The 23,371-nt window shown below is 41.7% G+C and overlaps 1 protein-coding gene across 4 annotated transcripts in view; it reads right to left on the bottom strand.

Annotated features, from left to right (window-relative positions):
* The window catches only part of LOC128697556 (influenza virus NS1A-binding protein homolog), a 38,252-nt gene that overhangs the window by 9,585 nt on the left and 5,296 nt on the right, over positions 1 to 23,371 (bottom strand). Inside the window, exons 2-6 of one of the 4 annotated variants that reach the window (XM_053789337.2) lie at positions 18,167 to 18,286; positions 5,317 to 5,447; positions 4,431 to 4,541; positions 3,777 to 3,908; positions 3,211 to 3,351 (exon numbers count right to left, since the gene is read on the bottom strand). In XM_053789337.2, the coding sequence (XP_053645312.1) occupies positions 3,211 to 3,351; positions 3,777 to 3,908; positions 4,431 to 4,541; positions 5,317 to 5,447; positions 18,167 to 18,218 (567 nt within the window). In that variant the 5' untranslated portion in view covers positions 18,219 to 18,286. Of the gene's footprint in view, positions 1 to 3,210; positions 3,352 to 3,776; positions 3,909 to 4,430; positions 4,542 to 5,316; positions 5,451 to 18,166; positions 18,287 to 23,371 lie in introns of all 4 variants that reach the window. The other 3 variants (XM_053789336.2, XM_053789338.2, XM_053789339.2) reach the window with 3 other exon arrangements.

Genomic DNA, 23,371 nt, shown 5'->3' with positions numbered 1-23,371 from the left:
ATAAGCTATGCCAGGAAAAGAGGGACTATAAATGTATTAATTCAAGGATTATGTGGAGTAAAATAAAGATTGGATGTGAAAAGTGGGTTATAATAAGCATGTATGCACCTGGAGAAGAGAGAAGTGTAGAGGAGAGAGAGAGATTTTGGGAAATGTTGAGTGAATGCGTGGGGAGTTTTGAATCAAGTGTGAGAGTAATGGTGGTTGGGGATTTCAATGCTAAAGTGGGTAAAAATGTTATGGAGGGAGTAGTAGGTAAATTTGGGGTGCCAGAGGTAAATGTAAATGGGGAGCCTTTAATTGAGCTATGTGTAGAAAGAGATTTGGTAATAAGTAATACATATTTTATGAAAAAGATGATAAATAAATATACAAGGTATGAAGTAGCACGTAATGAAAGTAGTTTATTAGATTATGTATTGGTGGATAAAAGGTTGATGGGTAGGCTCCAGGATGTACACATTTATAGAGGGGCAACTGATATATCGGATCATTATTTAGTTGTAGCTACAGTTAGAGTAAGAGGTAGATGGGAAAAGAGGAAGGTGGCAACAACAAGTAAGAGCGAGGTGAAAGTGTATAAACTAAGAGAGGAGGAAGTTCGGGTGAGATATAAGCGACTATTGGCAGAAAGGTGGGCTAGTGCAATGAGTAGTGGGGGGGGGGGGGTTGAAGAGGGTTCAAATAGTTTTAAAAATGCAGTATTAGAATGTGGGGCAGAAGTTTGTGGTTATAGGAGGGTGGGGGCAGGAGGAAAGAGGAGTGATTGGTGGAATGATGAAGTAAAGGGTGTGATAAAAGAGAAAAAGGTAGCTTATGAGATGTTTTTACAAAGAAGTGTTATAAGAAGAGCAGAGTATATAGAGAGTAAAAGGTAAAGAGAGTGGTGAGAGAGTGCAAAAGGAGAGCAGATGATAGAGTGGGAGAGGCACTGTCAAGAAATTTTAATGAAAATAAGAAAAAAATTTGGAGTGACTTAAACAAGTTAAGAAAGCCTAGGGAAAGTATGGATTTGTCAGTTAAAAACAGAGTAGGGGAGTTAGTAGATGGGGAGATGGAGGTATTAGGTAGATGGCGAGAATATTTTGAGGAACTTTTCAATGTTAAGGAAGAAACAGAGGCAGTAATTTCATGCACTGGTCAGGGAGGTATACCATCTTTTAGGAGTGAAGAAGAGCAGAATGTAAGTGTGGGGGAGGTACGTGAGGCTTTACGTAAAATGAAAGGGGGTAAAGCAGCTGGAACTGATGGCATCATGACAGAAATGTTAAAAGCAGGGGCGGATATAGTGTTGGAGTGGTTGGTACTTTTGTTTAATAAATGTATGAAAGAGGGGAAGGTACCTAGGGATTGGCGGAGAGCATGTATAGTCCCTTTATATAAAGGGAAAGGGGACAAGAGACTGTAAAAATTATAGAGGAATAAGTTTACTGAGTATACCAGGAAAAGTGTACGGTAGGGTTATAATTGAAAGAATTAGAGGTAAGACAGAATGTAGGATTGCGGATGAGCAAGGAGGTTTCAGAGTGGGTAGGGGATGTGTAGATCAAGTGTTTACATTGAAGCATATGTGAACAGTATTTAGATAAAGGTAGGGAAGTTTTTATTGCATTTAGGGATTTAGAAAAGGCATATGATAGAGTGGATAGAGGAGCAATGTGGCAGATGTTGCAAATATATGGAATAGGTGGTAAGTTATTAAATGCTGTAAAGAGTTTTTATGAGGATAGTGAGGCTCAGGTTAGGGCGTGTAGAAGAGAGGGAGACTACTTCCCAGTAAAAGTAGGTCTTAGACAGGGATGTGTAATGTCACCATGGTTGTTTAATATATTTATAGATGGGGTTGTAAAGGAAGTAAATGCTAGGGTGCTCGGGAGAGGGGTGGGATTAAATTTTGGGGAATCAAATTCAAAATGGGAATTGACACAGTTACTTTTTGCTAATGATACTGTGCTTATGGGAGATTCTAAAGAAAAATTGCAAAGGTTAGTGGATGAGTTTGGGAATGTGTGTAAAGGTAGAAAGTTGAAGGTGAACATAGAAAAGAGTAAGGTGATGAGGGTGTCAAATGATTTAGATAAAGAAAAATTGGATATCAAATTGGGGAGGAGGAGTATGGAAGAAGTGAATGTTTTCAGATACTTGGGAGTTGACGTGTCGGCGGATGGATTTATGAAGGACGAGGTTAATCATAGAATTGACGAGGGAAAAAAGATGAGTGGTGCGTTGAGGTATATGTGGAGTCAAAAAACGTTATCTATGGAGGCAAAGAAGGGAATGTATGAAAGTATAGTAGTACCAACACTCTTATACGAGTGTGAAGCTTGGGTGGTAAATGCAGCAGCGAGGAGACGGTTGGAGGCAGTGGAGATGTCCTGTTTAAGGGCAATGTGTGGTGTAAATATTATGCAGAAAATTTGGAGTGTGGAAATTAGGAAAAGGTGTTGAGTTAATAAAAGTATTAGTCAAGAGGGCAGAAGAGGGGTTGTTGAGGTGGTTTGGTCATTTAGAGAGAATGGATCAAAGTAGAATGACATGGAAAGCATATAAATCTATAGGGGAAGGAAGGCGGGGTAGGGGTCGTCCTCGAAAGGGTTGGAGAGAGGGGGGTAAAGGAGGTTTTGTGGGCAAGGGGCTTGGACTTCCAGCAAGCGTGCGTGAGCGTGTTAGATAGGAGTGAATGGAGACGAATGGTACTTGGGACCTGACGATCTGTTGGAGTGTGAGCAGGGTAATATTTAATGAAGGGATTCAGGGAAACCGGTTATTTTCATATAGTCGGACTTGAGTCCTGGAAATGGGAAGTACAATGCCTGCACTTTAAAGGAGGGGTTTGGGATATTGGCAGTTTGGTGGGATATGTTGTGTATCTTTATATGTGTATGCTTCTAAACTGTTGTATTCTGAGCACCTCTGCAAAAACAGTGATAATGTGCAAGTGTGGTGAAAGTGTTGAATGATGATGAAAGTATTTTCTTTTTGGGGATTTTCTTTCTTTTTTGGTTCACCCTGCCTCGGTGGGAGACGGCAGACTTGTTGAAAAAAAAAAAAAAATTATCTATGTAGGTTTATACTGCTACTAACTCAAAATCTTTACCTTAGAGTAGCAAGCAATATTATTATCTGGAAATTGTAAATTTAAGTTTAAGACACTGCACCCAAAACTAAAATTAGAAAATTATTTAACTGCAAGGCCAGTTCAATACTCACAACTTGCTGAATGTACTCATCAACACGGTTGACAAGCGCAGCATTGGAAGCAATACCATTAATGGCTCTCACTGATAGACATGATTCGGGCGTTAAATGAGCCACCAGATGCTCACCGCAGGCACGAGAAACCGTTTCCATCTGTCAACAGAATGGCCTTATTAATGAAGTAACGTAGAAATAAAATATTTTGTATAATATGTGGGCCAGTGAACCACCAGTAACAACAGCCTGGTTGACTAGGCTCAGAAGAAAAACTCATCTCATTAAAGATTAACTGGCATCTCGATAAAAATCATGGCAAGCTCATCACAGAGAAAATGACAACATTTTTATAATAAATTCATTTCATTAGTACATAATATAAAAGGAGGTTTAATGCAATCTTTATACTGAACAATACTGGCAAGAGTATCAAGCTAAGGTACTGACTTCCTGTAAAACAAAATACAAATATGTACTGTACAGTCTATTACACTGTATAGGTTTCTTGACTATAATGGGAAGTTTCAAAACTACCAAAACACTTCACAGAATCCATTTGCAAGAATGGCCACTATACACACCTTAAGTTTCCTGGCAGCAATAAAAACAGTCTTGACAAGTTGGTCAGGCACTTCCATACATCCAGTATAGACATAGTTCACAAGCCTCTCCACAGAGTCTCTCTCGAAGCCACTACTCAGCTTGTACATCAGCTGAAGGCAAAATTATTGCTTTAGGTTAGCTTTTATTTTACTAAATTTAGCAGCATTGTACTTTATATTAACCTATCTTTATATCAGCCTATCTTTATATCAGCCCATGTTACAAAACACACCAGATGAAAAATTATTTTCAGAGAAGAAATTAATTAAAAATGCCCGTTTAAAATAGTGGTACTATACACTACAAAAACCATGCAGAACAAACATGTGCAAAGAAATAACACCAGAAACTATACAAATGAGGGAGAATTGAGAAAGTAGTAGTGGTAACAGTAATAGCACTACAGTAGAAAAGGTAGTACAAGTTATAGAAGTATAGTAGTACTGTAGTAATACAGCACTGTAGTATTATTGAAACAGTATAGTAATAGCATAGTAATAGTAACAGCAACAGCAGTACAGTAGTAGTCACAGTAGCAAGTACAGTACAGTAGTAAAATACTACTGGAAATACAGTGTTCAAATTCCCAATGGGTTAGCTAAGCTGCCTTACACACTTCTGCAGCTACTTACTCTTCCTTCATGTGCAGTCTTGCGGTCATCATCAGACGTGAACAACTCAAAGAAATATGGAGAGGCACAAGCCAGGACAGACCGATGAGCATGTATCTCAGAGCTCCCAACCTAAAAGGAATTTTTGTTTAAGACAAATGAGAAAACTCATTCAATTTGGCAAAAAATTAAATACAGGTCGGCCATCACTAATCTGGCAATCAGTTATCTGGTTCCATTAGTAATCTGGCACTAATTTTGGCTAGCATAATTTCAAATTTCATCATTATGCCGACTCAGAATTGTGCAGATGGTTGTAAATCCACAGCAGCAAGCCAGTGGAGGAAAAATCAGTGATGAAAATGAGGAAGGTGTAGCAGAAAGTCTACTGATAGGTTAATTAAGTGTATTCTAACCTAACCACTCTGTAATCCGGCAAACTCTCTAATCCGGCATAGTACAGGTCCCGATGATGCCGGATTAGTGACGGCCGACATGTACATGCACTACAAGGGTACACTTAAGTCCAAAAAAGGGAAGGCACTGTGTGAAAAGATAAAGAGGGAAGCACTGTACATATATTGTTAATTATATGCTTTTCAAGATCTACCTTTAAATACTGGGTATTCACTCAACCCATAGACAATAAACAAAAATTTAGGAGGGGATTCAGACTTAAGATCAATTAATGTGGCCCACTGGATTCCATCACTCGGCAGTTTCAAGGAGTCCAGTATGTTCAGTAAACTGACACTGGCAAGGCCAACTGAACAGAGAAACAGAAAAAAATGCCTGTATCATATTTGAATTCTGGTTACGAGAGCGTAATGAGGGAGGGAGGCAGATGTTTCAAGAGCAGAATGATGGGTGATGAGTGGTGGGTTAATATTTTCTTCCTCTGACTTGCCTGGAGGATGACATCGCAGAAATGTCTGCTCTTCCTGAGCTGGTTGAGCTGACCGAGGCGCTGGTGGAGCACCTCTGGACTGTCCTCCATCACAAGACTGGTATTCATCTTGCCTTCAGTCACCATTTTGCCTGCTGGAAAGAAATGTGTGCATGCTAGATTTAAAAATTTTGAGGAATGACAAGTCATTCAAAGGTGGGAGGGAGGGGGGAAATAAAATCTAAACAAAGGTTGTAAAATACAATAGGGCCTTATTAACCTATAACCTGCCAATTAAAAGCTTAACACAATCAGTTTCCTACCTCATACCTTGTTAAAGTGGAAAATCATTCATTATATCATCTAATTATTTTTGCTGCTATATCCCAAAATGTTTTACCTTAACTATTTTCTTTTTCACATACTGCAATGGAATTATGCAGTATTGGGAGATCAGAATCTTACAGATACAACTTGCTGATTTTTTTTTTTTTTTGTGGGGGAAGAGAGGGGAATGGAAGTGTGTTAAAGGAGCAAAAGGAAAGGTCAGGTCCAATTCCTTGGTTCAAGAGCCCCCTCACTGGCATCAAGAACTACACCCCGAGGTACAAAATAATGCCATGTCTGTAGACAATCAAGAGTATCTGTCATGATCAGCCTTCCTTATCCCACAGCTTTTCACCCCCCTACAGTTACAGGAAGTTCACTACAGTGAACTTGTCTCTACCTCACTGCCAGGTAAAACCAGTGACAAACCTTTGTGTACTTTGTCTTCAAATTGGCTAATTTTTATTTAAGAAAGAAAGACGTACTGGAAAGCACTGGTTTAGCAATTAGTTGTAAATGAGTGGAATAAAAGCTAATTGGTGTTTTTGAAGATCATTGGCACAAATGTGATGTAGTTTTACAAAAAGTCTTATTTATCATAATCACTATATTGTCTATAATGATACTATTTTATATTACGTTACCTAAACATTTCATAGTTGTACAAAGCACGAGAGAGGGGGCATGGCACAGGAAAAGCATAATACCTTACGATCTTTACCATACCGTAATCAGTAGAGAAAAAAAACTGAGTACCACTATTTGTTTGTAAACAAAGGTTTCTGGAAGGTTAGAAAAGCAGGTCAGGGACAGTGTTACTATGTAAGAGGGGGTAGAAGGTGGATAAGGGACCATATCTGGACGTGGAAGACGATGGCAAGGGGATTAGGGACAATGTTTGGATGTGGGAAAGGGGGAGTTAAAACAGAAAGGGTCAGTGGGCACTAGTTAGTGTTTAAGGGTGAAGGAGGAAAGCGAGTATCAGGGTGTAAAAGAAGCAGGTCAGGACGTATTAGGCAGCTGGAAAAATGTGGGTTAGGGTGTAACAGTGTGGTAGGAAACATTGATCAAGAGGCCAGTGGCAGGTTAAAGCTGCCGGGTCTACCCTTACACAGCTCTATGGTTGGGTCCGTCAGCAGGGGTGGGAAAGGGAGTTTTTTTTTTTTTTGTACTCTAAAATCCTACGTAATGTTGGGGTACAGGCGAGTGCAGCCAGGCGTATAACAGGTGTTATGCAGCCAGGTGTATAACAGATTCCATGCAGCCGAGTGTATAATAGGAGCACTGAAGTGAGCGTTTAATAGGTGCCGTGCAGTGCAAGCGAACGTGTAATACTTCCCGTGCAAGCAGTTGTAATTTTTTTTTTTACTAATTTGTGGTGTGTGTGTGGGGGGGGTGAGATTTAGCTCTTTACTCCATTTAACTTTCGACTAATTTAAGCAAATTACTGGTGTTGTATACAAGCTTTAACTTTCTATGATTTGATAATTGTCCCCAAGACTGACCTAAGCATTAAATAATTCTGAAATTTGTGGGTAAGTTGTGAAATATTCCCGTCACGGTATTATACCATCTATGGTACTGTGACTATAACACCGAAGTGCCCGCTCACATTTCTGTGGCTTGGTTGTACTTGCCATTTCCTCGTTTTCTTTTTCCCTCTTCTGGAAGAGCTTGTTCTTATTACATTTCCGTCCTGGTATATTTTGTATATGGTGATGTCGCCTCTTGTCCGTTATTTTTCATATTATTATAATAAAAAAGAAGCGCTAAGCCACAAGTTATTTTTCATAGTCCATCCTTTCAATGGATGTTCCCTGATGTTAGTAAAGGGGTTTTTGATCCGAGTAATCTGAGCTACTCTCCCCTCCCCCGAATGAAACTTTACCTCTCATTTCCCAGGCGTTGTATAACCATTACGGGTAAAGCGCTTTGTTAGGAAAATTTCATGGCCCAATTCTCTCTTACCAGTTTGGAGGTGTACCTTCGCACTCTCTGGAGTTTGTACGTAATGGGTACACTGCTGACCATTTAGTACCATTCAAATATTTTACACTGCTTCAGAATGGGTATGATCAGCCCTGGGAGGTTAATAGCATATTTCAGATAGGGTTGGGCTGTAAATGATCATATCGAGCAGCTCATAGCCTGCAAAATGAACTATATAAAAAACGAGGATGGCTAATCGTTGTTTCTACTGTAATCTGGCTCTGATCCTAACTAAATCCCCCAGGAATTTCCATTTATTTATGCTTGGCACGCATGAGAATGTTAGATGCTCAACCTTCACCTTCACTTACTATTATACAGCCCATCTAACCTGAACAGTGAGTGGGGGCTGTGTCATCCTGTCAGATGTAAACAGTCCTTTTTTTCCGTTATCAGTTAATTGTAAGTAAATATAGGCTAATTCAGGCCTTAACCAAAAATAAATATTCAAATTTTAGGTCAGGCATAAACTTTAATGCATGATAAAGCGCCTGTCATATTTGGAAGATGGTATTGCACACGAGTCTGTTGATCAATTTCAGCACCTAGTAAGTCTTAACAGCAATTGTCTCCTCAACTGCAAATATTCGCAGCAAACTCGCCTATAAAGTTTTTATTCACCTCGTCTCCTGCCCAACGATTCCAAAGTCCTGGACATCAGCCAGGACGTCAGGATTCTGGACTTTTTTTTGCGTATAAGGGGGTGAAAGGGAGGTAGTGTAACGCTGTGCCAAGTCTACTTTGATTCTCCTGATCGTCCTTCATTATAGGTTTCAAGGTTTCTTGCATTATAGGTTTCTTGATCGCCCTTCATTATTGATTTCTTGATCGCCCTTCATTATCGATTTCTTGATCGCCCTTCATTATCGATTTCTTGATCGCCCTTCATTATCGATTTCTTGATCGCCCTTCATTATCGATTTCTTGATCGCCCTTCATTATCGATTTCTTGATCGCCCTTCATTATCGATTTCTTGATCGCCCTTCATTATCGATTTCTTGATCGCCCTTCATTATCGATTTCTTGATCGCCCTTCATTATCGATTTCTTGATCGCCCTTCATTATCGATTTCTTGATCGCCCTTCATTATCGATTTCTTGATCGCCCTTCATTATCGATTTCTTGATCGCCCTTCATTATCGATTTCTTGATCGCCCTTCATTATCGATTTCTTGATCGCCCTTCATTATCGATTTCTTGATCGCCCTTCATTATCGATTTCTTGATCGCCCTTCATTATCGATTTCTTGATCGCCCTTCATTATCGATTTCTTGATCGCCCTTCATTATCGATTTCTTGATCGCCCTTCATTATCGATTTCTTGATCGCCCTTCATTATCGATTTCTTGATCGCCCTTCATTATCGATTTCTTGATCGCCCTTCATTATCGATTTCTTGATCGCCCTTCATTATCGATTTCTTGATCGCCCTTCATTATCGATTTCTTGATCGCCCTTCATTATCGATTTCTTGATCGCCCTTCATTATCGATTTCTTGATCGCCCTTCATTATCGATTTCTTGATCGCCCTTCATTATCGATTTCTTGATCGCCCTTCATTATCGATTTCTTGATCGCCCTTCATTATCGATTTCTTGATCGCCCTTCATTATCGATTTCTTGATCGCCCTTCATTATCGATTTCTTGATCGCCCTTCATTATCGATTTCTTGATCGCCCTTCATTATCGATTTCTTGATCGCCCTTCATTATCGATTTCTTGATCGCCCTTCATTATCGATTTCTTGATCGCCCTTCATTATCGATTTCTTGATCGCCCTTCATTATCGATTTCTTGATCGCCCTTCATTATCGATTTCTTGATCGCCCTTCATTATCGATTTCTTGATCGCCCTTCATTATCGATTTCTTGATCGCCCTTCATTATCGATTTCTTGATCGCCCTTCATTATCGATTTCTTGATCGCCCTTCATTATCGATTTCTTGATCGCCCTTCATTATCGATTTCTTGATCGCCCTTCATTATCGATTTCTTGATCGCCCTTCATTATCGATTTCTTGATCGCCCTTCATTATCGATTTCTTGATCGCCCTTCATTATCGATTTCTTGATCGCCCTTCATTATCGATTTCTTGATCGCCCTTCATTATCGATTTCTTGATCGCCCTTCATTATCGATTTCTTGATCGCCCTTCATTATCGATTTCTTGATCGCCCTTCATTATCGATTTCTTGATCGCCCTTCATTATCGATTTCTTGATCGCCCTTCATTATCGATTTCTTGATCGCCCTTCATTATCGATTTCTTGATCGCCCTTCATTATCGATTTCTTGATCGCCCTTCATTATCGATTTCTTGATCGTCCTTCATTATCGATTTCTTGATCGCCCTTCATTATCGATTTCTTGATCGCCCTTCATTATCGATTTCTTGATCGCCCTTCATTATCGATTTCTTGATCGCCCTTCATTATCGATTTCTTGATCGCCCTTCATTATCGATTTCTTGATCGCCCTTCATTATCGATTTCTTGATCGCCCTTCATTATCGATTTCTTGATCGCCCTTCATTATCGATTTCTTGATCGCCCTTCATTATCGATTTCTTGATCGCCCTTCATTATCGATTTCTTGATCGCCCTTCATTATCGATTTCTTGATCGCCCTTCATTATCGATTTCTTGATCGCCCTTCATTATCGGTTTCTTGATCGCCCTTCATTACAGGTTTCTTGATTATCGATTTCTTGATCGCCCTTCATTATCGATTTCTTGATCGCCCTTCATTATCGATTTCTTGATCGCCCTTCATTATCGGTTTCTTGATCGCCCTTCATTACAGGTTTCTTGATCGCCCTTCATTACAGGTTTCTTGATCGCCCTTCATTACAGGTTTCTTGATCGCCCTTCATTACAGGTTTCTTGATCGCCCTTCATTACAGGTTTCTTGATCGCCCTTCATTACAGGTTTCCTGATCGCCCTTCATTACAGGTTTCCTGATCGCCCTTCATTACAGGTTTCCTGATCGCCCTTCATTACAGGTTTCCTGATCGCCCTTCATTACAGGTTTCCTGATCGCCCTTCATTACAGGTTTCTTGATCGCCCTTCATTATTGGTTTTTTGATCGCCCTCCATTACATTGTTTTAAGAACTACATAGTTACCAAGAACATGCTACCAGAGAACTAAAGGGGGAAGAGCCTCCATACAAGCGTCAGTCAACATGATTATTATCAACATCCTCTTCCTGTCCTGCCTCTTGGTGTAGCAGCTAAAAATACAAGTAAAATGCCCCAAAACTATACAACGAAGCTACTAGGTTAAGGATTAGTGATACCGTTTTGTGGTAGTTAAAGCTAAAGGGATACAACATCATGCCAATTTCCCCCCACCCCTTGATGGTTGTTAAACTGTTTATTTCGCTCTTAATCACATTTATGGGAAATTTGCCCGAAATCAACATTTCGCATTAAGTAAAAAAAAAATAATTTCGTGATATTTTTAGTGTTTTAAGTACATCCTGGGTACTCGTCAGATTTCTTTTATCTCCTCCTATACCCTCGCGTATAGTATTCTCATTGCCTGGTGGTTATTTTTCCCACTGCATTGTCTCCATTCTTTGAACACAGTTCCATTGTACGCGTGCCAAACATCTAAGGCTCTTGGCCTCTCGTTCCCCCACCCCCGTCCTGCTAAACAAAAAATTATCTTCGCCCTTAATTTTTAACCAATATTTCAGCTTTTCCCCCCCATTGTTACAGCTTTTTTTTTTTTTTTAATAATTCACTAGGCTTTTACTTTCTAACCGAGCGTGAAACCCATATTTTCTTTTTACTTTCTAACCGAGCGTGAAACCCATATTTTCTATGGTTGTTAGTAACACACTCGCTTCACACGGTGAGGGCCTGGGTTCGATTCCCAGCCAGAGTAGAAACATTGGACGTGTTTCTTTCCACCTGTTGTCTATGTTCCCCATCAGTAAAATGGGTACCTGGGTGTTAGTCGACTGGTGTGGGTCGCATCCTGAGACACTGACCTAAGGAGGCCTGGTCACAGACCGGGCCGCGGGGGCGTTGACCCCCGGAACTCTCTCCAGATAAACTCTCCAGATGTAGTATATACAGGTAATTCGTTTTGCAGAAACTACCTGAAAATTCACAATACTTTTTTTTATAAAATCTTCGTCCTTTACGTTACTCTCCTTGTAGCTTTTCACAGCTGACAAAACTTAGTTAGAAAGCTTTATTATGCACTCTGTCCTGCAGATGGCGTTATTCGAAAGATTATAGGAACATAATGGGTCAAGGTACAACAAAATTGTTAGCTAAGCGCTGTGTTATCCTTCACGAATAATACTATCATTTTTGAGTGGTATCCATCCAGAACACGTCAAATGCAGAAGCCGATATAGTCTAAATCTTACATTGGGTCATAAAAATATGCTCCACGAAAACATTATTATTACATTCGTGGGAGCGCTAAACCCGTGGGGGTCACACAGTACCTGGGGGCAATGGAAATTCGGGCACAGGTCCAATTCCTCAGTTCAAGGACCTCTTCACCAGCATCAAGGAACCACCTTGAGGGATTCAAGAACTTGTGCTAGTGCTCGTATGGTAAACTATTTAGAACTATAGTATATAATAACCCTTGCAGCACCTAAGTAATACCCTGGCGTTGTGTGTGTCTTACTCATCCAAGATTAAGTTTATTCAGGTTAACACTAATACAGTTACATAGATCATACATAGCAGCACATGTGTAAAGAACCTAGGATAGCCCAAAAAGTCAAAGTGACTTATTTCCATGAGCCAGCAATGCTCTTCCAGTCTTAGGTTCTTGCCCTCAATGAACAGGGAACCATTCTGGTTAAGGAGTGTGGGGGTGGAGTTAGCTTCAGACTAACCGGTGATGCGACCTTACAAGTCTTCCTTTCCTTTGGTTTATGTTCTCGAAGCATTGATTTTAAGCATCTATTTCTATACAGACATTCTATTCCGGAATGGCAGGGCTGTGTATATTTTTTTTCCATTCCGAGATAAACAGCCTTCTCAAGAGATGGTCAACTGGCAGAATATTTTGTGGTGTTCCTTGGCAAGCTGCGGCTGCGGCTGCGGCCCTTCCTCGCTCCCGGCGGTGTCAGCAGAAAGTGTTGACTCACTTCTGGCAACTCTGTAATAATCCCTAGTTACTGCCAACGATCCAAAAGCCTTCTTTTTTTTCAGTCATTCTAGAGAACGTGGATTTTGTGTACATGCGGGAGTTTTATCCCTTTGGTGTACATAAAAATGAATTCAGTAACCACTTACTTACAAGACACATGGAACCGCTGAACTTGGGCAGATAAGAATATGTAGCCTGCAGTCTGCCGGTGAATTGTCTGGAAGGTTCTAGCCATGTAACCGTTTGAACCTTCACGCAATGATCCTTTTGTTCCTCATTGTTTTTCCTTTTTCCTACCGTCTCTTGGGCCAGTTTTAGCTAGTTTGTCATCCTATACATATCGAGAGAGTTATAATAGTAAAACAATCCATCCTCCCAAGCAAACGTTGGTACTACTGTACTGTATTTTAAAGAGCTAAACTTTTGCGGTTCATTAAGCGCAAGGAGTACTGGAGACTATCCTGTATTTGCTAATCGCGGCCAGGTCACTAATCAATCAAGGTTATTTTATTACGACTCATGATAAATAGTGATGCAACTGTGACAGCAAAATGTGCGCGTCAGGATTTTTTTTTTTTTGTCATTGTCGGTGGTTACCAGATGCATTTGAAAACAATTTCGCTCTGTGCATTTAATGACGTTAATGTATGTTAGCAGAGAGACTAAGGATCTTTAGTAAGGCAGCTTAACTAGTTTTATGTATGCTGTCAGGATACAGCCTCGTGTCCCCCCCAGAGAGCATCCTGGCAGTGTTACCTCCCAGGCTACGTTACATCTGGTGTGTTCGTCTTGGGTAATATATACAGGGAATAAAAGTTTTCTTTGGGACACCTGAAGTAGGAAGCCGGTTACTGAGCAGTGACTCAATCACAAGGTTCCGAGTTATATTCCCTGGCACGAAGAGACCACTGCGCAAGTTTCCTGACACCCCGGCCCACCTACCACCTACCTTTGTATTAGGATTTTGTTGTGGGGTCGCATCCAGGAAAAAAAGAGGCGCAAAAAACTCCAGTACCTTATGGAAGTATTCCGAAGTTCAGTAAAAGGTATCCATGAACCTAATTACGTAATTAAAAAAAAAATCTACCCGGGCCCTCTCCTTCCCTTCTAATACTCATCACTGCCGTCGGTCTTTCAATATTCTAACCTCTTATCCTTTAATATCCTGCTTTGCTCTATATTCCCTCTCAATACCCTGCTCTGCTCTGCCCTGCCTTACCCCCTCTCATTAACCTCTCGGAAATACCTTGCTCGGCCCCACCACCACAATACTTTGCATTCTCTCCACACTGGCTCCATCTCGGCACTATTACTACCCCGTAAAAAAGACTATCCATTGATTTTTTTTACGCTGATTCCTCTCCTTCCGACCACTACATCCATCCCCCTGGCCCCACCAGTTTTGAAATTTAGAGTGAGCGTGATCGCTCCGACAATGTTGATTACTCAGCGATTTTTGACAATTAGAAAAATAAATACATCATAACATCCAAGGTAAATTTAGCAATAATAAAAACTAGTGACGAATAAAATGCATAACAAAAATATTATTAGACCAAATTAAATAACCAGCATTAGTTAAAAAAATACATTAATAGTTAAAAGACAGGCACCTTGGTAATCATTAGGAAAAATAAGTATGACCCGAGTTGCAAGGCCTAAATCATGGGCAGAGTTGAAATGCGTTCCTAGAGTCAGCACAATATTAGTTTCATACTACCAGCAAAGTCAAGGTAGCCACCATAATGGTGCTAACGTTTAGTGTTCCACACTACCAACAAGGGTACCTATAGCTACTACAATGGTTTTATTTACAAAGCTCTGGAACTGTTCGTTTATTCAGGAATTTAACCAGTCAGTATCTAACATCATATTTAAACTATTATTATTAACTCGCTGCTTTCATTACAAAGTCACTCAATATTATATAAATTATAATCAAAGAATCCATATCCACAGTTCGTTCCGTATCACTGGCAGTGTCGGAAAAAATTTAGAGGAAACGGGAAAACCATCCCCAACATTATGCCGAAAGATGCTGAGTTCTCAATCCGTCGAGCAACCTGGTGGGAAAGCTCTTCCAGAAGAGATCCCTATCCCAAGGCACAAACCCATTTATCACCGAATTGAAGGTGACGCAGCGTCGGGGGCACACACCACTTGAAGTCATGAGCCGAATCGACCCCTGCAACCGCATTATAATAGACGAGTACACAAACAACGTTGAACAGAGCTTGTCACTAGAAAGTGATTCAGTACATCAAGTCCTCAGGTTCAGTGACCGCTGCTGAAGCGATTATTGCCCTGACTATTCAGTACTGACAAACTACTCTCACCCGCCTAGTTTTCCATGTCATCTCCATGAAGATACTATGATTTTTTTTTAACGAAACCGACTTATTATACGACTGATTTCCCTCCCATCCATTATAGACCCTTTATCTCAATCCAAGATGCCCAACACTGACCCCATGTACAATGCCACTTTTGTCTGGTACCCATTCTTTATAGTCTTTGTTGACTTTCCACCAACTGTGCCTGATAGCTTTGACTGTACCAATACATTATATGTATCGCTGTTGTGTGGAACCCTCTCAAAAAGCCTTACCTAAGTCCAGATAAATAACTTTGTATTTTACAATTGTACACTGTATCAAATATGTATGCCCACCTTGTTCTTCCTTGCCTTGACCTTTCTTCATCTATCTATATCCTCTTCAACCTTTGAACAGCCCTGCCTCCCTCCAAAGTAACCCTTTCCTCCTCCCCACTATTATATCGATCGACGCTTAAACAACCACATATGAAATGTTCTTCCCCTCGACGCCCTAAAGTCTCGAGGTGACAGATTCCAGTACCTCAAGTATGCAACCCATTCTGTGTAGTTATTAATAAAAACCTTGGCATCATCAGAAATCTTTTCCGAACACTACTTTCCCGTTGCAGCCTCCGTCTGACATGCTATGAAAACTCCCTATTCTGACTTTTATTGTCCATTTTAATTAAGTCTTTTCATCATCCTTTACTTTCCATTCATTTGCACTTCCTGACACCTAACCTTCTGGATGCCATTATTAGTCTCTTGGAGGGGAACCCAAAGACTGGGGCCTGACAGGAGAAACGAGGGCATCCGTAGATAACTATGATAAGACCTGATTTTCAAACTTACCCCCACTTGAGTCCTTGTATCATTTCCCCTAGAATGTAATTGAGAACTGTTAGCCAAGTTCTAGTTGTTGTTGGATAAAATGGGTCGGTAGGTGTTAGAAGACCTCTTGCACGAGTCTTGCCTCGCTAAAGTGAACCCTTTTTTTTTTTTTTTAACTGAGTGTACTACCGCCGAGCTACGAGATGCCAGAGCACCAGGAAAGGTGAAGTAACGTAATCCTCCAGATAAACCAGTTTTGATATTCAAGACAGACGCAGCTGCAGGTTAAGGCCCTGGCTGGATATTCCACCCAAATTCAATTTGCATAATACAGACAAGTGCGCAGATTTCTAAGCAATCGTGCTTGGCTCTAACTGCGCTAACTCCATCGACCTTTAGCTAATAAAGTGCCCTTTAATTGGATACTTCATTGGATACTTCGGCGGGTGTCGAGGTTTCTGGCTGTTTCACCTACGTAAATCTTGTCACAGCCTCCACAGGGTATAGTGTAAACTCCTGCATTGACTGGTTCGTGGTGCTTGGATTTTGTCCTGGTTATATCCTTTATTGAAGTGCTAGAAGCGATGGCGACTCTGGTGTTAGCTTGTGAAAGTACTTTTGAGACGTTCAGTGCAACCTGACTGTTGGGAAGAATTATAACTTTGCTGGGAGTGGTGTTGATGCGTGGAGAATTTATGATCTGAAGAGCTCTTTTCTTGCAGTCTTTGATGAAAAAAGAAGGAAAATGTAACTCTGTGAATGTTTGGTGAATGTATGTACACTCCTCGTCAAGAAACTCAGGACTACAAATTCGGTATGCTCTTAGGAAAAACCCGATGATGATGCCTCTTTTGGTCTTGGTATCTTGACAAAGTTATATTTCTTCCCAACAGTCAGGTTGCACTGAACGTCTCAAAAGTACTTTCACAAGCTAACACCAGAGTCGCCATCGCTTCTAGCACTTCAATAAAGGATCTAACCAGGACAAAATCCAAGCACCACGAACCAGTCAATGCAGGAGTTTACACTATACCCTGTGGAGGCTGTGACAAGATTTACGTAGGTGAAACAGCCAGAAACCTCGACACCCGCCTCAATGAACACATTTACGCATGTAGGAACGATAACTTGAACAACGCCTGTGTACAACACCGAAATTCCACCAATCATCTCATGAAATTCAGAGACGCCCAATTAGTGATCAAAGAAACTAATTTCCCCAGACGCAAGTGCCTCGAATCAGCACTGATCGCTGTTTCGAATACAATTAAACAAAACAACAGCAGCTTCACCATCTCCGAAGTCTTAGCAAGAATCCTCCTGAAAACAGTAAACCCTGCCATTACATAGTCTCTCCTGTTATACTACACAAAGCACAGAGAGTGAACACTGAAACAAGCTGCCTCATTCCAGTCTATATTTGTCCAACCTATTTTTATGTTACCCAAGTAATAGCTTTTATATCCTTTTACTCATGTACGAATTAATTGCTCTACCATATTGTATTACTTTTGTCACTACCACTACTACTACTACCACCACCACTAGTGAACATCGAAATGGTACCTCACTAGTATTACACCTCACTGAGCCTTTATATACCCTCTGTGTCCATGTATTGTTTGTAATGGCTTGATAAAGCTCCTGGAGAGCGAAACGTTGCCACAATAAATGTCACATTAGTTGCACTTGTGTCCTTTTACTTTACATATTGTCGGTAATTCTACCAACTTTATTACAATCTTTATTCTGATTTTCTATGAGCACATTTCACTAAATTTTACCAAAAAGTCTGTCTTTTCAGGGTAATTTTTTGCTCTTTTAATATATCTTCGTAAAAGTTTTAGATACAGGAAATTGACATTATTATTTTCCCGTATGTGTGTATTAGAAAGAAAAAAAGCCTGGTCTCTAAGCGAAACGTTATCTAATTGTCCATGCTGCTTCAGTTTTACCAGACTCGGTGACGGCCCCTGTGGAACGCCATATATAACGGGTTCCATTACCTGTAATAATCTCAATTATCAGCCATGTTTCTAGATATAATTTCTCCAATATCGCATGACGCTATTTTCTTTATCAGTTGTCTGTGTGGAATTCGCAAAGACCTTACTGAATTTCATGATGTAGTATTCTATCATGGTCCACAGTTTTGAATGCCTTAGTGGAAAAACATTTATGAGATGAACTTAATGGGTAAAAAGTGCGCTATACTAACTACTGCATACTATCTACTTTATCGTCCTTTAATGGATTTTACTACGACTAAGACTAACCTTCCGTGGACGGAAATGCGACGTTTGTTGATTGTGCAGATGTGGAGGTCATTGTGATCCAATTGTAGTGATCACAGCTGAAGACAACAGCGCCCAGCTAGATAGCGGCCACCACACCAACTATCAAGCAAGGGGGATGGGGGGTAAATCAAATCTCTTATAGAAAACTTACTGTAAACATTTGTAAATGAAATAGTACAGCTCTACTTTACTGTGACTGATTACATCTGTTGATGGTTCCGGGGATCATCGTCCCCGTGATCAGGTCTCAGACCAAGCCTCATATTGAAAAGGAAACAGAAGAGAAGAATTATTAAGCAGCACAGACTGGTAAAGCCAAATCAGTTCTGAAAGCAGAAGTTTGCAAAGGTTTTTCCTGTGATCTTACCTGTTCACGAAAGGCCCAGGAACCTTGCCAGGGTGCAAAACATACACGGGCTTCAGTTTCCCCCACTCGTATGACAGGACGAGAGTATTCCTGGGTGGTTCCTGCCTACCAACCTACTTCCTGTATATAGGTTTTATTCACCTACCAGTCCCGCTCGTATTGTGTGCTTTTGAAGCTACTAAAATTTTATTTTCAATGACGCTACTTGCAATTAGTTCTACTATACAACTATTGCCAAATCAGTGGATTGTTTTTACTCTTAAAAGCAATCGTGTACTGCGTTTAGTTAATATTTCCAGCAATTTTTTTTCCATATGCTTTTTATATAAATTATTTTCCCCCCCCCATCACGTGACACTGCCACTCACCATCCCCCATCACCACCCCCATCACCACCCCCATCACCAGTCCCGTGATATAGCCACCCTATCCCATCGCGTCATATTGCCACCGCCCCATTGCAAGACGTGACACTGCCACAACACCCATCGCGTGACACTACCACAACACCCATCGCGTGACACTGCCACAACACCCATCGCGTGACACTGCCACAACACCCATCGCGTGGCGTGACACTGCCACAACACCCATCGCGTGACGTGACACTGCCACAACACACGTCGCGTGGCGTGACACTGCCACAACACCCATCGCGTGACGTGACACTGCCACAACACCCATCGCGTGACGTGACACTGCCACAACACCCATCGCGTGACGTGACACTGCCGCAACACCCATCGCGTGACGACAACACTGCCACAACACACTGCGTGACACAACACCCATCGCGTGACGTGACACTGCCACAACACCCATCGCGTGACGTGACACTGCCACAACACCCATCGCGTGACGTGACACTGCCACAACACCCATCGCGTGACGTGACACTGCCACAACACCCATCGCGTGACGTGACTGCCACAACACCCATCGCGTGACGTGACAACACCCATCGCGTGATGTGACACTGCCACAACACCCATCGCGTGACGTGACACTGCCACAACACCCATCGCGTGACGTGACAACACCCATCGCGTGACGTGACACAACACCCATCGCGTGACGTGACAACACCCAGCGCGGGACGTAACACCCATCGCGTGACGTAACACCCATCGCGTGACGTGACACCCATCGCGTGACGTGACACCCATCGCGTGACGTGACACAACACCCATCGCGTGACGTGACAACACCTATCGCGTGACGTAACACCCATCGCGTGACGTGACAACACCCATCGCGTGACGTGACAACACCCATCGCGTGACGTGACAACACCCATCGCGTGACGTGACACAACACCCATCGCGTGACGTGACAACACCCATCGCGTGACGTGACACAACACCCATCGCGTGACGTGACACAACACCCATCGCGTGACAACACCCATCGCGTGACAACACCCATCGCGTGACAACACCCATCGCGTGACAACACCCATCGCGTGACAACACCCATCGCGTGACACCCATCGCGTGACAACACCCATCGCGTGACAACACCCATCGCGTGACAACACCCATCGCGTGACAACACCCATCGCGTGACAACACCCATCGCGTGACAACACCCATCGCGTGACAACACCCATCGCGTGACAACACCCATCGCGTGACAACACCCATCGCGTGACGTGACAACACCCATCGCGTGACGTGACAACACCCATCGCGTGACGTGACACTGCCACAACACCCATCGCGTGACGTGACAACACCCATCGCGTGACGTGACAACACCCATCGCGTGACGTGACAACACCCATCGCGTGACGTGACAACACCCATCGCGTGACGTGACAACACCCATCGCGTGACGTGACAACACCCATCGCGTGACGTGACAACACCCATCGCGTGACGTGACAACACCCATCGCGTGACGTGACTGCCACAACACTACAGTTCAGACATCAAAACAACCACACCCCGGCCCAATGTTTAGTTATGTTAATTTTCTTGTTCTATCTCAACTCTGGCTCTTAGCCACGCATGGAGATCACAGCAAGTCTTTTTATAAGGCGAAGTTTAAAAAGTACCAATAATAAATATGGAAGAGAAGGTGATTAAACCTCAGTTTAAATAAAAAAAATCCAAGTAACACGAACATTAGCATTAGGAAATTAATATATATACGAGCCGGGGGTCTCGGTCTCTCTGTATACATACACAGGAAGTTTATTTTAATCCCTGTCGTAGGGATTAAATACTTTTGACTGGTGGTAAATGGGTGACATGCAACATTAACCAAGCAGGCCGCCAACAGCAACAGTCTGGTTGATTAGCCAAACACTAGAGGATCCTGGCCCAAAGACAGGGCCTCGGGAGCAGAAGCTCGTAACTCAAAAGATATATTGCTTAGTTGATAGACTTCAAAACCTTAAACATCAACTAAGAGTGAAATTCCTGACGAGATCAGAGTAAAACAAAATTAGAGGACAGACTAACCAGGCGTGCACAGGCAGACTAATACAAACATTATTACATTCATGGAAAAATGCTAAATCCGTAAGAAAAAATCTACAAGTGACTGGCAATACTGATGTTGCCACTGAGCATAAAAAACGCGCACGTTGCAGAGGTTTACATTGAAGCTAGATTTGTGTAGAACGTTATCAGTGACTTCACCGGAAGAAGCTTTATCCCAATCAACCTGCATCTTGTCTTCCCCCTCTTATCAGCAAAACATTTGAATACACTGTGCACAAGACTGCAGCACCAGCTGCCACCTCGTATTATGCACACTATACATAGTTCTGTATCAAGCATTTGTATATTCTTCAATGCTTTTACGCCCGCTTACACCAATTACAATCTTCTGAACTTTAACAAAGCGAATCAGCCTGAAATAATCTTTCACTGACGGCAAATACAATTGCAAATAAAGGTAAAAAAAAATTTCATAAAATATTGTCTGAAATAGTCGCCTCTCAATTTCTTAATAGTGTTTCTATCTATAACTAGACGCGCCTCAACCTGTGCTATCCGAGAATGATATCCCCGTATCTTGTAAGCCCAGCCCCCGGCCCCTCAATACACGCAAATGGAAGGGAGAGGGCGGTCATAAAATTCTAGTGCAGTGAAATATAGATGTATGTATTCGCATGTACACTTACGCATATGAGTACGCATATGCATGCATGTATTCATGTAAATGTATTTGTGTTGCATGTGTGTTACACCCAATATACGTCTGTTACTCACGATGTATGGAGGGGGATTCGCGTAGATTTTTGTGAGAGAAACCGTATAACTGTTCTCCAGTTCATATCGTGGAAACTAATAACTTTCTGGAGTCTACCTGGAGGTAGACCCCGGGTAGTTATTAGTTTCCACAGGGGGCGGGGGGGGGTTAACGCTCCCCGCGCCCAGGTCAAAACGTAAACCATAGCACATGAGCATATTTGCACCAACATAAACATAGGTTATCATTCTTGTGCGTCAAAGGTTCTAAAGAAATCAGCAAATCCTTAGATAGTCTCAAGAGATCACTACAAACGGGTCTATAATTCAAAGCTGAAGACCTATCAGCTTGACCTCAATTGTTGGAAAAGTGATGGTACCAATAACTGGAGATGCAATTCTAAGCCACCTTGAAAGATATAATTTAATCCATGAATCTCGGCACGATTTACGGAGAGTTCTTGCCGTATGAATTTATAAATCTTTTTCACTAAGGTATTGGAGGATGTAGATCAAGATAATGAATACGATATTGTGTATATGGACTTTGGTAGAGTATCGAATTGCTTGAAAAAATATAACGACTTTGATGTGAAGTATTTTGAGAAACGGGCAATAGCAATTGAGAATGCCATACCCGAGTAATGACAAAGCATAAGCACGTACCCTTACCCCTGTCACATGTCTGCATATATGCATGTACCCCTCTTCCCCCAAACCATGTATCAACATGCACGTATCATTACAAAGATACGCACGTACGCCACCACGTATGAATACATACGTTCGTACCCAAAGCACGTAGAAACTGCAGAGGTCATGCTCCTGCGGGGAAAATCCTTCGTGTTTACATCATTCTTGAAGCCATGAAGAAGGAATGACTAAGATGAACTAATTACAAATATTACTTCAGTAACTTATTAATAATTCTTAAATGTAAGACAAATGACCCCACATAGAGAGGAGCTTACGACAACGTTACGGTCCCACTTGGACCATTTACAAAGTCAAGTCGTCGTAAGCTCTTCTCGCCTATGTGCGGGTTATCTGTGTATTGCTCCAGTCACGGTATTGTGCGTTTTTGTTCTTAAATGTAAAAAGCGTAAAATCCAAATGATTCATACAACTATTACTTCACCAAAAGTCTCCAGGAATAAATTACTTAAAACCCTTTAACAATGTTACATAGTAACAGAACTTAACATATATCCGACTAAATAAACCGTCAGATGGAAGGCGAGTTTGGTTAAGATGGTCTAGGTTTCGAATTTACAAATTCCAGCGACTTTTCCTTGGATCGAACCAATTATCTTCCATTCCCCAAGTACTCTAGACCAACGGGTTTAGCGCTATTTTTTTCCCCCTTTTAGTCGTGATGGAATGCTCCCAAATGTTGGTGCGGACGGCTGGCCTTGATGTTATCCTTGCTCACAAGCAGTTTGCACTCCAAGGAAATCCTGCACTCTTATGCCAGTGCTAACACGTATGAGGGAGGGGGGCTACACTGCTCTATACCCCCCCCCACTGGTTATGCATTTTCCACTGAATAATGGATCCTTCCAGTGCCTTAATAACATATAGCTCAATTTTACAGCTACTAATTCTCGGCTCTTTGTT

Source organism: Cherax quadricarinatus, chromosome 44, assembly GCF_038502225.1.
Source record: "Cherax quadricarinatus isolate ZL_2023a chromosome 44, ASM3850222v1, whole genome shotgun sequence".
NCBI classification, from domain to species: domain Eukaryota; kingdom Metazoa; phylum Arthropoda; class Malacostraca; order Decapoda; family Parastacidae; genus Cherax; species Cherax quadricarinatus.
This window is presented reverse-complemented; position numbering and strand designations above follow the sequence as displayed.